The following is a 15,040-nucleotide window of genomic DNA, read 5'->3' as shown; positions in this document are numbered from 1 at the left end:
GAGTGCCTTTTGGTTTTGGTTGAACAATTTAAATATCCTTGACTACAAATCTTTCAAGTTGAAAAAACTTCAACTAGAAATTTCGTATTTTTAAGAATGTCTAAGGAGACAACAAGTACCTAAAGGACTTAGAATCTGGCATTACCCAACTGGGTTAGTGAGAAATTCCCCCTTTCATTTGGACTTAAAAAAATTGTTCGATAAGCAAGGACTTGAACTGTTGCAAATGTTAATAAACCACTATCAGCTTATGGTTGAATCCCTTGTAAGGGAAATAAACATTATTGATAAACAAATTAAAAACAACCAAGACTTTGGAAGATACAAATATGAGTATTCATGTATTTTTTTCTAGCATTGACATTCAAATTTTGAAATGTAAAGCAACTAAAAATAAAAAATTAGAACGTGATAATACAGAATATAGTAATGGTTCGGTGTATCCACCCCCTCCATTGTCTCAACAGTGGAACAACCTAGGTGACGTAGATATAAACAACTCAAATCCTAGTAATGGGTTTTCTGAAGATGATGAAAACAGTGACCATGTAGCAGGCAACGTAACATACACTACAGTGGTTCAACAACCCTCAAATGGACCTGGAGTGTTAAGGCGAAGTGAACGTATTCAGAACCGAAGGAACGGCCCTCAATGGAAACAACAGAATAATAGTAATTCTGACACTTCAAATTACCAGCATCCTGCAAATTCAAGTAACCAGAACAGTAATAAATGGGATTTCCACCAAGGGGGTCACAACAGGAGATACAACTATCAGAACCGACGACAGCATCAGAAATAGCCAAAACAATAGGTATTCCACCTACTATAGTTGAGACAGAAGTGGAATGTGAGGAACATTTTATAATAATAACAAATGCTGAGCATGACTTTAACATATATAATTATTCAGACTTTGAAATTTACTGCCAGCTAACTGATTTGTTATCAAAGGGCTTGTCATTTGTTCCAACTTGCTAAGGAGACATTGCAAATACATTAATTGACTTAAAGCTTTTTACAAAGAAGGTTAATTTTAAATTAATCTTCCATCAAAATGAAAATGTAAGTGAATTTGTGGTTCCAAGCACTTATAATCCACCTTTAGCTCCTATTATTTCCACATTCGAAAAAATATGTGAATTAGACATTAGAAATGCATTCACTTGTGATGGAATGGGACATAATAGGTATAAAAATATGTTTATCTTGGAAATTGATTTAATAAACTACTTGAAATTCAGTGGGGTAAGGGTTATGAAACCTGACAAGGGAGGTGGTTTGGTATTCATGGAAAAAAGTGATTTTGTAAGACGAATGGCATTGATATTAAGTGATGAAAGTAGTTATGAATTGATTTCACTGAATCAGTTAAATGTTTCCTATAATAGAATTAAAATGTATACTAGTGATTTATTTATTGAAGGTACAATTGATTTGAAAGTACATAACTATTTTTCTATGCCTGCACCAAAAATACCAGTGATCTTTGGGATTCCGAAGATCCATAAAGATTTACAGAACCTCCCTTTAAGACCCATAGTGAATAGCAGACAATCTTTGACATATCCAATAGCAAAATATGTGGAAGTATTAAAAAAAAATACATAGTCAAAGAATCACATATATGCAAAGATTAATGGTATTTCTTGAATGATATTAATGCTTTCACATACAGTGAACAATATGCCTTTTTAACTGTTTATGTGAAAGATTTATACACATGTATACCCCATGAAATAGGTGTTGAATGAGTTTGCTCAAAATTGAGAAGTAGGGGAGTCACAAACCTTGAGTTGTTGAACATAGAGGAACTTTTAGATATTATCTTAAACAACAATTCATTTTTGTTTGACACAAAATTTTATTTGCAAAAAAAAAGGAGTGGCCATGCGATCACCATGTGGTGGCAGTTATGCAAACTTGGTGTTAGCTGAATGGGAAAGCAGGTATATATTTAATGACACCAACAATTTTTTTAATATGATACATTTTTACACATGGTTTTTAGATGATGTTTTTATTTTATTTAATGGTAGTGAATATGAAGTAAATTTATTTATTCAACATTTAAATAACACTACAACTTTTTTACAGTTCACTCACACATATGAGAAAGATGAAATTTCTTTTTTAGATGTGAGACTTTCAAAAGACCATGAAGGTAATAGTTTTAAAGGTACAATTTATAGGAAAACTACATTTTCAAATTCTTTTCTTCATTATACAAGTCAGCATCCCCTACAACAAAAAAATTCGGTAGTAAAGGGGCAATTTGTTTGGGCAGCCGGAATGGTCACAACAGAAATTGATTTTTCAGTAAAATGTGATAACTTGACTTCTATGTTTATTAAGAGGGGACACCCGGACAATTTTGTGAATGAGATAAGAATTGAAGTAGTGAATAAACGAACACAAGGAGTTTATAAAGCAATTTTGAGTGAGCATAATGCTCAGGATTTTATTTTAAATCACATAAACATGGGTGATAGTGTAACTAATAGTGAATTTTCCAACAACTTATTATTCATCACTACTTTTAACACAAACGCACTAGCTATAAGAAATATTATATATAAAAATTGGCCCTTATTAGCTACAGACACAGTTTGCAATAATTTTAGTAATATGAAACTGAAATTTGTTTTTAAGAAAGGTTTGAATTTTAAGAACATTTTAAATTTTCAGGATATACCTAATAGTAGAATAAAAGGCATGTTCAAATGCAGATCTTGCCCTCATTGTAAGTACATTGACATAGGAAGTTCCTTTACCATCAGAGATAGAAAGTATGAGACACAACATAAATATAATTGTAATTCTAGTGGAGTTGTTTATATAGCTTTATGCTAGCATTGTCCCAGTTTCTCCATAGGGAAGACAGATAGGAAACTGAGAGAGAGACTTTATGAGCATCTCTACGCTATAAAGAAAGAAAAGTTAGAAACCACTTTAGCAAACCATGTAAAAAAACATCCAGGGCACTGGTTTAAGTTCACGATTATTGACCAAATCCAAAAAGAAGAGAGGGGGGACCTGCATCTTTAAAATTAGAAGCATGTGAATTAGTTTGGCAACTACATTGCCATTCATATGTATTACCTGGGTTAAATGATGTTTGTTCAATTACTTCCATACTAAAGTTAAAGAGCTTGAATAGATAGGTAAGGCAGGGATGTTAACAAATAACTATTAAATATTTTTTAATTTTATATGGTTTTATGTTTGAATATGTTTTTGAAATATATGTAAAATAATGTTTTATTAACATAAAAATTTTATGTAACAATGAATTAAGCTTTATAGCATATAAAATATGTATGTCTTTAAGTAATTTGTAGGGCAAACCACATGACTAGTGTTGGAATTGGATCAGGTGATTGATCACATAATGAATTTTAAAGTATAACAGTTGAATGTTTTGTGTTACATGCGGTTTTCTGAAGACGTTTGGTATTGTACCAAACAAAAGCGCTCATAATATTAATAAACATGGGTTGTGTGCCATGCTGGACTGAGGCTGCTTCTCTGTGGATTTTTCAGTGGTTTGTTTTTTAAAAATTGTATTTCCAATATTGACAGGTTAATAACACTTTAATGAAGGCTGAAGAATTCTTGCCTATTGTCCTTAATATAAGCTGTTTTCCCACCTTCACATGTCATACTGCAACATTCAAAAAAGTGCCACATTGCTTGGCATCACACAAACCCGCTTAGCGGAGCTGATCATCACTTAAACTCGCATAACCGTGTTTTAGCAAAGATTAGCTACGCGCAAACAAGAGTACCCATTAACCATGTTTAAGCAGTGCTTAGCACCGCGCAGCTTTTTCAAATGTAACAATTTTGTTTTTAAATTAAACCACCCTTTAGGTCACCTCACACATTTCCACAGCAATACATGTAAAAAGTTATGACTTCTGGGGACTTGAACCCTGTGACTCTACCTATTCAGCTACATGGATAGTAAGAGAACCAGTACAAATTCATGTATACTACTAAGCACTCCACCTCACCTCAGAAACAGCCATTCATAATATAAAATAAAAACACGTTGACAAAAACACTTAATTAATTACATCTGATTTCTATTTTTAGATGTCTGGCAGATGTCACCTGTGCATGTGTAAGTACAGCTCACATTGCTGCACTCAGTGCCTCACCATGCAAATGGGCATTGCTAGAAAGCAAAATAAATAAATAATTACATTTGGTTTCTTTTTTTAGATGTTTGGCAGGTGTCAGCTGTGTATGTGTAAGCTCAGCTCAGCATTACTGTGTTCCATGCCATGCAAATGGGCATTAAAAAATTAAAAAATACAAAAATAAAACACAACATACTAAAATACACATATATTTCTACACAAGTAGGGTACATTAAAGGGACTCTTCTACTGTACATAACATCTACAACCACGGGGCACTACACTGCTGCCTACATGGATTCAATATCCATATTACTGTATTGTCCCGCAGCAGTGGGCCATGATTAATATGCATGGCATGCTGCTGAGGGGGAACCATGGCTGTGTACACAGGTACATTTTATGTAGGCTCTACATGGAGCCTACACCAATTTTATTGAATCCTAGAGATTAATTTTTCATATTACAGTTAGATAAGTCTTATATGGCTTAAAACAGTAATGACTATTAGTTATTAGAGATAATTGTAATTGTCAAACCTAAGCACTTTATGGAACTGTATCTGATATTGATTAATTTTTTTCTGTAAACATAAGTTATAACCCTGATAATTTTTTGACTCTTTATATGGGTACAAAACCCCATTAACTGTCTACTTTTTTAAAGCCACTGTTTTGAACCAGAAACAATGGCAATGTCTCTAGGTATTTCCATTCTGAAGCAATTTATGCCTTAACAGTTGACAGTTGAAGAATCCATGCCCCTCTCCCCAGGCGCTGTTGTCTGTTTTACAGTCTTAGATTCCTACAAAAATTGCTTCTGAACATGCCATCTGTTTCAGAAATATCTAATTTATTGAAATGAAGAGAATTTTCCAAAGCTTAAAATTACAAGGGCATTCCCAAAATTTGTACTTAAGAGAGGAGTAAACTATTGACATCCAGAACAGCAGGGGTTACATATAAAAGCTCTATTATGGCCATCAATGAATACCAAATACCCATGGTATAAGCAAAGAACTGTTTTGTCAAATAGACCCCACTATTCTTAAAATTTTAACAAAAGTCTGCCAATAATCTTTCCTTAGAAGGATCTTTGCCAATTACCTGCAGCAAAGTGGCAACCTGTGTGTTGATGTGGTCTATTTGAAAATGCATAATTGCCAAATATTTCACCATAAAAGAAAGAAACATTGACCATTTGTGCAGATCATATGAATGGTGCACTTTGAGATAAACCATCGACTGTGTTGATAGTTGGCAGCTTGGTTCATTTGTCATGAAAAGCCTTGTACATTTACCTTCAGTCCAATACCAGCATTTGGTATTCTTCTAAACACAAATCCCATTCTCTGTGTCATATTAACAAACAAGTCAATGTATTTTTGGGGTCTATATCACATAGTCGAACTGCAGTAATTTTGACTACGTAAATGTCGAACCCGGAAGTTCAAAATGCAATAACTCTGAATGCTCAGAACAGCAGTACAAAAGCAAAAAACACATGTACACTATAAAATATTCCTAATGTGGGGGGCTTTGCCCCCACACCCCCCTACTTAAATATACCAACTCTGAGATTGCACCACAGTGGAGGAAATAGCAAAGCTGTGGAAACGGCCCACCAAATTTTTTCCCTGGGAAAAAAATTGGTGTTCCGCGGCTTTGCTATTTTGACATTTCGAAACTTCCCAGTTCAATGTTACGGCGTTCGGACACCTGTGCATTCAAACTTCTAATATAGACCTTATTTTGGTGGTCTACATTCATTTAAATCCATAAGAACATCGGTTACCAAATTTCAAGCACCTTCTAAACCTTTGCTTAAAAATGTAACAGAATGTTGAGTCTGTTTTCAGGTAACTTAATTGTTATTCTTGCTCCCTTCTATAGCATTACCTTTGTTATTTAGTTGACTGGGCACTGATCTATTCTTTTCCTTTTCAAAGTCAAAATTTCTGCTAAGTTCCTCTGTTCTCCCTGTTGCTCCACATACTTTCACCAAATCAATAACTCTCCCAAAATTAGTTCCTTTACTTGCTGCATGTTTTTCTTTTTCCCAATATAGAGAAGAGATCAGCTTCACTAAGTCAGCTAAGTCTGAAGGAGTCTGATTCTTCCAACACTTGGTTATATATAGAGAGGGAATCAGCTTTACTAAGTCAGCTAAGGTTGCAGGAGTCTGATTCATCCAACACCTGGTTATATATAGAGAGGGAATCAGCTTCACTAAGCCAGCTAAGGTTGCAGGAATCTGATTCATCCAACACCTGGTTATATATAGAGAGGGAATCAGCTTCACTAAGTCAGCTAAGGTTGTAGGAGTCTGATTCATCCAACACCTGGTTATATAGAGAGAGGAAATCAGCTTCACCAAGTCAACTAAGGTTGCAGGAGTCTGATTATTCCATTGTCTGGTTATTGTTTTCTTTGCCTATGAAAATTATTATGCAGATCTATAGCGGAATGGATCCTGTGCCTGTATCTCTTCTAAGGTCCCTGTAAGGAATAGTTCTATGGTGAATTAAATAGCTCTCTTGTGTTATCTGCCTAAGTAGCAACTTGAGATCTTGTTAGAAACCTTTCAGCTCAGCACACCCCCAGAATTCATTCTCCTATTTTCCCCATGCAAGAGTCTGACATCTCTAACAGAAAGCATCAGCTCCTGGGAAATTATGTTAACACTTCCACCAAAATATTTTATACTTTAAGGCTATAGTTACTATCCTTGGTAACTATATTATTCTTCTCCATTATTCATTAGTTATAACTTTCCCTGCCATGTTCTCAAATCATTTCTTCTGCTTATTTCTTATAGATTGCCTAAGGATTAATTGCTTGTGGGCTGCCCAAAATACCAGACAAGAGTTTCTCATTTGCCCATGTCAAATTTTAACTATCCCTACCTTTATTACTGGCAATGTTTCCCCTGCCTGAGTAATCCAGACAGTTGTTGTTAGTTGCTGTATTAACCCAATAAGAAACAACCTTTTACTTTTGATAACATATTCCTATCTGGTTTCACACTTATCTAAGGCTAACTTTCCATTCTGGTAATTCCTTAATTGACAGGCCAGTAGGCAGTATATCCTGTTTCTAATGGTGTAGCACCTTCTTAGAAAATATCTTTTCCATTTCTGTCCCTATCCTATCAACTATATGCCCTTCAAATTTCATTTGTACCCTATGACCCCAGATAAATACTAGAAAGACTTTGCTTCTTAAATCCAAAACTTTTTCAAATATCATTTATTTCAATCTTGCATGATAGTATGACATCGGGAGTCATATATAAAGTGGTACCATTAACGCTTTATTATAGTCTTACATCTGGCACAGCCAAACCTCCCAAATACTTGGGTAGGATGGGAGTCTCCCAAGCTACTCTAGAGCTCTTGACTTTCTGTATAAAATCCCTCATCTATCCTTCTATGTTGTTAATGTCTTTCTTCAGAATATGGTGCTAGAATGCTTGGCAGAAAAATAAAATGTAAGCTAGAACATGCCAATGTAAAACTTGTTCACTTTGCCTAAATCTAACAAATCCTTAGGTACCTGATAGCTTTGTATTCCATCATAACTATTTATCTTTGCCATATCTCTTGTATAACTGTATTATTTATATCCAAGGCGTATGATAAGTTTGTGTTTACTTTATAACTGCTATAATCTCCAAATTGTTTTTTTAGACCCCCATACTTTTAGTATTTTTTTTGTCTTTGTAAGAAATACATCATCTGCAAATAGGAAAATTAATAGTTTTGAGACCTCTGCCTATATCTTCATATTGTGAAACTTCTTATTAACTCTGCTAGGGGGTTGAAGTATAGAGTGCTTAAGAATAGGGAAAGTAGACATATTTGCACAGTAAACGCACTTATAAGGAAGTGCTCTGTGTTAAATTCTCAATTTTACTGGAGCTTTTTTGACCTCAGATCCTTTTAAGTAACTCAATAAAATTTCCTGGAAACTTCATCTTCCATAGAATCTCACGAAGAAATTGCCATTCAACCCTATTGAAGACTTTTCCCCATCTTACCCTATGATTGCCAATGGCTGAGTGTGTACTTGTGTATCCTGTATCACCATTACTATTCTTCATACATTGTCTGCCACCCGCCTCCTAAATAAATCCAGTCTCATTAGGTGAATTTAGTTGAGGAAGGATTTTATTAAGTCTCATTTCTAAAATAGTCATTAGCAGTTTACAATCATGGTTTAATACTGATATGTGGCACATGACTTTGCCAAATCCCGATCCTTTCCTTCTCAAGCTATTGGGGAAACTACTACCTATTTCTAGGCTGCCAGAATTTCCTTCTCTTCCAAATTCCATTAAATAATTCCCCCCACACCTGCACAAGTTGTCTCCCTATGTCTTTTCCCTAGGTTCAGTTTTACAGAGTTCTTGCGGGATTGTATGTGTGGTGCAAATATGGTCAAATTTTTAAATAACTAGAAACTCATTTATAAAACTAACTTAGGCCTCCTAAAGAATGAACTCCCATAATTTTCCCTTTTAGACTAACTTATATGGGAAACTCTAATGATTCAAACTGAATAAATCAGAGAGACCACATGCCTTCTAATATCTTCTTCAGTCAGGTATACCCAGCCCAGAAAACTTTGTGGGCACTACAGAAACCTCATCGCTAACCCAACATATCTTCCAATTCCAGTTAACTGATCCAACAAGCAAGGAAAATGCAAAAGAGATGATGGTCCACAAACATTTTAATTACTACTTTGTATGTTATTAGAGAGAAGAAACATTTCCACCATATGTGGACCCAAATGAATAGCTGGTTCCAGGTAGTAAGTTTATATAACATTGAAGTATGATCAGTATGCAAGCATATGCATAGATATTTCAGGGGTGATGTTCTCCATGTAAAAAGAGTATCAGAGTTTTGCAGTTTTCAAATTTCAGCTTGTCTCTTTATTGGAAATAGTTTTGTTTTGTGAGGATTAGCTACTAAGTGAGCAAGAGTGTTCAAGGTGGGAAGTATCTTAGCTGTGCATGAGAACTTTTGTTCTGGATTTCAGGGTTAGCACCACAATCATTTGCAAGTAAAAGTGCTTTAATGTCAATCCCCATCATTACTCAGCCTTGAGTGTTATTATTACTGTTAAACCACCCATTTAGCAGCTTTATAGCAAAATGAAAGAGCATTGTTGACAATTAGCATCCATGACGAGTACCCCTGCTGAGATGGATACTATGAGATAATACATTACTTGTTAAGACACGAGCTGAGGGGATGTTATCCAAGAAATGTACCATGGGCATATAATTACTAGGAAAATCCAACATTTCAAGTACCTTTCAAAGGTAAGCTCTTCAAATGGAATCAAAGGCCTTCTCAGAGTCAACAGCTATGGCAAGATCTTGTATTGTTTTTGGACTTTTGAGATATAATTTAAGTGTGCAAAAGTGGTATACACTGCTCCATCATTTAATATAGCCTGTTTCCATTTTTATAATCTGTTTAGGAAGTATTATTTTCAACCTTCTTGCCAAAACCTCAGCAAAAAAATGTAATACCATCATTCAGAAGGGATATGGGCTGATAGTCGGCTACTAAAGTCTTATCCCTCTCTGATTTGGGAATCCTTTTGGGAAGGATTGTAAAGATAGAATTCTGACTTGTAGGACTGATTTTGTCTTCTTATTGAAAGGTTTTAAATAACTGTTTAAGAGACAAAATAATGGAGTGTTTAAGGTGTATATACAGCCCAGGGTTTAGACCATCAGTGCCAGTATATAACTGTATCACAGCACAAAAAGTATTACCCTTACCTCTTCCCATCATTTCACTAACCTGCAAGGAGGAGGAGAAGGAGGAGGAGGAGGAGAAGAAGAAGAAGAAGAAGAAGAAGAAGAAGAAGAAGAAGAAGAAGAAGAAGAAGAAGAAGAAGAAGAAGAAGAAGAAGAAGAAGAAGAAGAATCTATGTTAAAACCAAAGCAATAGTCATCTTGTGGAATATTTTTGTTCTTTCCACTAACTGCCAACTTTTGCTTTTTACTACATGGACCTCTCTGTCCCTTTTTTGACTGTTTGAATGCTGGCCTTGGCAATGTGAAGGAGCCATCCTTATCTGTTATGTCCTCTGGAGTGCTCTGGCATTCCTTCAAGAGCTTGCTCTGTTTCTACACAGAGGAGTCTTCCAGAAACAGTTATTTTACCAAATTCTTCTATTGCCTTGGAACCAGACCATTTTCCTGAAGGCTGATTGTATCAGCTGCTATATGGCTGCTTTCTTGCATGCTAGCTGTAGATGATACGATTGCTGCATATCTTTCTAGCCCCATAGTTCTTTTGGAATTGTCCATCCCCATGTGTTCATTATACTTAAAGGGTGTACCTTTCAGTAGGACAATTCACAGAAATAACATGGCTTCTTGTGTTGGAGATCAAGTTTTACATTTAATGTAGGTGGAAATTTTTAGATACAGAGGGATGTTATTTTTAAAACATAAAAATCAGACGTTAGATAAATAATTTTCTGGTATTTACACATTCTTAGGATGTTCCCTGACACCCTTTTAGGAGAAAGGGTTTTCCATCTTTAGCTTGGCACAGTTTATAAATTTTTGTCACTCTCATTCGATAAGCAAAAAATCGCTTGACACAGAGGTTTGCCATTTCCTTCAGCAGTTGTAGAGCATGATGAGTATCAGTGATATCAATTGCAACAGGTTAATATTCAATGGTTCCTTCAACTCCTTCTCCAAGAATGCAGAAATATTCTTTCTTTCTAGGCCCTTTTTAAGGCAAAGATTGTTAAGCAAACTGATCCTTTTATGTCCACCACTTTCTTGTGGAGAGTTTGTAGTAAGTTGCTGAGCATACCAAATTTTGCAGTATTTTCTAGAATTCTTATAGCCTCTATATTCAGCTCTGCTTCCAAAAAGCAATGCTTGCATTGCAAGCTTCCATTGCTACCTTTAAATACATATTCATTGATTATGAAGTGTCTGTATCTTTTAGCACTTGTGTCTTAACTTGTTAGTGTATCTATTTTAGTACTTATGCCTTGCTCTGTGAAAGATTCAGCAGGTTCTCTTTAGCTCTTTTGCCAGAATTGAACATGGTCCAAGGTCCTAATAATACACATACTACAGAGAACTTCAATGTAAAAGGAGACAAATTATCACTTTTATTTAATGCAGTTTATTAGAGTAATACAAACTTGAAACCCACTGTTCCGTGGCTGTATCTTCCCCGACTCCTACCATATATTAATTTTTTCCACTCATAACCATTGGTGGCCTGATCTAACTTGTGCAGGAATGACTCCTGCAGAAGACAGGAAGCATTTTGTTTTCTTTCTTTGAGACTTGCTTGGAGTTTGATGCACACTGTTACATGGCTAGCTCTTCCCTCAGCTCCTGCAACATATTGATTTGTTTCCACTCATAATCATTGGTGGCCTGATCTAACTAGTTCCATATGGCTCCTGCAGAAGGCAGAGAAGCATTTTGTTTTCTTTCATTGAACCTGCTTGTGGTTTGGACTTGGGCTTTAAAGGATGCTATACTACTGAAGATCTAAAACAAAAATGAGGTGTAGATGTCTGATGCAGGGGATACTAGTGTCTGAACCACAACCAATGGAGTGTGACATCACTCTACTCAGTCCATACACCAATATAGGGCTACTGGCTACAGAAATGATAGCCGTGGGAAAGCTTGGTGTAATAACAGGACATGTAGTCCAATGCAGTTCCATTTTTTTCAGTTCCATTTTATTTTGGTAAATAAATTAAAACTGTCCTGGAGTATAATATCAAAACAGAGATATGTCCCATGTAGTTTTTTTTAATTTTTTTTTAAATATGTACAGTTTTTTCATTTCTAAGAAATATTAATATTATTTGAATGTGATATCACAGTTATGTTTTGCATGTCTTCAGTGGTGTTCATATATATATGCTGAAGCTGATTCCTGCAAGGGATTAAAGGAGTCACACAACCATTTCTGAAAAAATTATTTTGGGGAATGCTGTAATTTACTTTTTTGTGATATGAAGTATAAATCCTCTGGTGAGGACTGTGCAATGGTAGAAAGGTAAGGTGGAGTTAGGCAGAGAGACAGAGTTAACTCTGGCCCTACCAGTGTTAGAAACGCATACATGTTATGCACATAGTATAGCATACTGGTGTCATACTGAAGTGCAAATGGCATTTACACATGTTCATGTGCCAAGAGTCCTCTTGGCCAACCTCTTCTTTGTCTCCCCTCCCCTAGCCACCCTACCTCCCACCGTCGGATCATTGCAATCTTTCCTCTGCAGGCTCTGGGTTTCCCTGTTTCCTCCCCTACTTTATTCATTAAATCTCTCTATTGGCTTTCCCTGTACTCTCCCCTACTTTACTCACACAATCTCTCAGACCCTCTTATAACATTCTTAACTACCTCACTTCATCTCAACTCCAAATACATCTCCAGCTGTCTTACACCTACCTTCTTCTTACTACCACTTCTGCTACTTACTCAGTCTCCTCTCTTACTCCGCTATTTTCCCCCTGCCATTCCTCTTAGCCCTTCTAGCCTGTTCCAGCTTCTAGTGGAATGTCTTCTTTTGTATCTGTTTGAGTTTATTTGCAGTTTTTGTATACAAATTATGGGTTTATGAATTTATAACAGTATCTGTTTCAGCTTAGTACTATCTGTATGTACACATTACCTTTATTCTTAGTCTCTAGCTAGATACTGGAATATGGAATACCCTGTTCATTACTGTGTTTCATGTTGTAGGTATAGCTAATGTTTGCCCTTGTATGTATTGTTTGCTATTGTATGTATAACAATTGATCTTCATGTACTCTATTGCTCATATATTGTTCTGTGGAGCTTTTCTCCCCATGCCTCCTCTGAAAAAGGACCTATGTCCAGTCAGAATTCTCTGGTAAACAACTGTAAATAACTAAATAAATAAGTAAGTAAGTAAATACATAAATAAATAAATAAATGAATAAGAGTAGCTTTCTCACAGCAAACTAAATGCCCTTGTATGTATAGGTGGTCATACATATATGCACTACTATGTGATTTGTAGAAATCAGTGTGACTGAGCCTCGCTTGCACAGAAAATTCTTAAGTCATCCACAGTTTAGGCCAACTCATCTCAGTCTACAATTTTTGGCTTTGCTTGGCTTCTCACTTCTGTGATAATCTATAAAAAGCACAAATCACCTATCACCACTTATTAACAACAGGGATATACAGAAAAAAGGATAGGAGAAGGTACACATAGGTTCAATCTAGTGTGATCCTTCCAACAGTAGCATATGTTTACTGCTAACACATAACAGTTACTGTTATTTTGATGGATAATAAATGATACGACTGGGAATGTAGCCATTTAAGCCATTTTCAATGTAGTCTACATGTGTCAAGCAGTTTACTGCTGACAACTGTCTCTGCCTATGGGCAATACATAGGTGACATTAAAGGCTAGTTGATTTTAGTTAATTAATGACATACATGATGCAATACTTCACTTACTGACTACTACACCCTTACAACTAACACATATGTGCATATGAAGTACAATTGTTGTAGAAGTATAGAAAATATAGGCAGCATGGACAAGAAAAGTGAAAACCACAACTCAGAAGTACTGGTGCAATGTGGCATTCTCCATTTATGTGTATTTGTGCAGTGCAGTGGCATGTGTGTCCTATGTTTCTTGAAAGTATCATACAAGGATGGCTGGAGGCACTTGATCAATTTTCCACAGTATGCAATTGCAGATTAGAATATGATGCTACAGCAGGGAACAAGAAATCGAAGAGAAAAGCTCAGTCCCAAAGAGGATCACATCCTTATGGATGCTCTGAAGACATAAGTGAAACGCCTTTTTGGAAAAGGGGGCCAAAACAGGAAGAGAGAGAGAGAGAGAGATGGAGTGAAAGTGCGGAATCTGGTAGTGGCTGATACTGATGCGGTAGGGGAAAAGAACTGCACCCTAGCATACAGGAGGAAAAGAGCCATTGACATGAAGGAATGTGCCAGGACCAAAGCTGGGCAGAATAGTATTGTTTTTAACAGCCCTGGTGGTGGCCCTTCCACATTCCACCCTTTAATACTAGGTGAGCAGTACCTTCGGTCTATAAGGGGTGATGATTTAGATACAGGTCCAAAGCCTGCTGCCTTCATTACAGGTGGTATTGACACCAGTACCTTCAGATATCTTCAACAACAACAATTCAGAATTGTATAATATTAGTAAATAGCTCATTTTAATAGATTATGCTAAAATGTATTTGGTATGATACATGTGCACATTTCATCATTTAATGTTTTGCCATCAGCTATGCCGTCAATGTCAAATGCGGTAGGAAAGCTATAGACACTACATGGTGATTTTTCTTATCCTTCTTATGCAAAGTAATAATTTCACCTGTTACAAGACATAGTAACCACATGTTCATATACTTCTTCACAGGGACAGCACCAGAACTAAACGCATCCTTTGACTTGTAGCACAGTGTGCTGCTGCTGATGACAACAGGCTGACAGTCTGACAATGATGTTGTAACTCTCATGCCCATGGCACAGCTGAGGCCATTGGCACACAGGCACAAAGTATACTGGCAGGGCCCTATGTACCACTGCAGGTGGATAATTCCTTAGAATGGGACACAAGCTCATACACTTAGCACAATGAGGGCATTTTATTACAACCTGGGGTCCACCACACAGAGTGCAACACTTGCTTCTTGTGCACAGCCTGAACGCCAACATGAAAAGACTACTCTTTCAGAAATAGTTTCAGGATCAGCAGCAGGGTTTCTAAATAAAAATGTATGTGATTCAGGGACCCTGTAATATCTGTCAGGCTTACTGGGATCCGGAGGTAAGGAGTCAGGGGTCAAGCTTGACTCC

At 36.2% G+C, this 15,040-nt stretch overlaps 1 protein-coding gene across 1 annotated transcript in view; it reads left to right on the top strand.

Moving 5' to 3' along the window:
• The first annotated feature begins 329 nt into the window (after positions 1-329).
• Positions 330-15,040, top strand: part of LOC122814113 (extracellular calcium-sensing receptor-like) — a 103,986-nt gene continuing 89,275 nt past the window's right edge. Inside the window, exons 1-2 of the mRNA XM_044086727.1 lie at positions 330-726; positions 4,100-4,127. Of these exons, the coding sequence (XP_043942662.1) occupies positions 330-726; positions 4,100-4,127 (425 nt within the window). The remainder of the gene's footprint in view (positions 727-4,099; positions 4,128-15,040) is intronic.

The sequence above is a fragment of the Protopterus annectens genome, chromosome 10.part0 (assembly GCF_019279795.1).
Source record: "Protopterus annectens isolate FY-2018-M chromosome 10.part0, PAN1.0, whole genome shotgun sequence".
Taxonomy (NCBI): Eukaryota; Metazoa; Chordata; order Ceratodontiformes; family Protopteridae; genus Protopterus; species Protopterus annectens.
The sequence above is the reverse complement of the archived record's forward strand: the minus strand, read 5'-3'. Positions and strand labels throughout refer to the sequence as shown.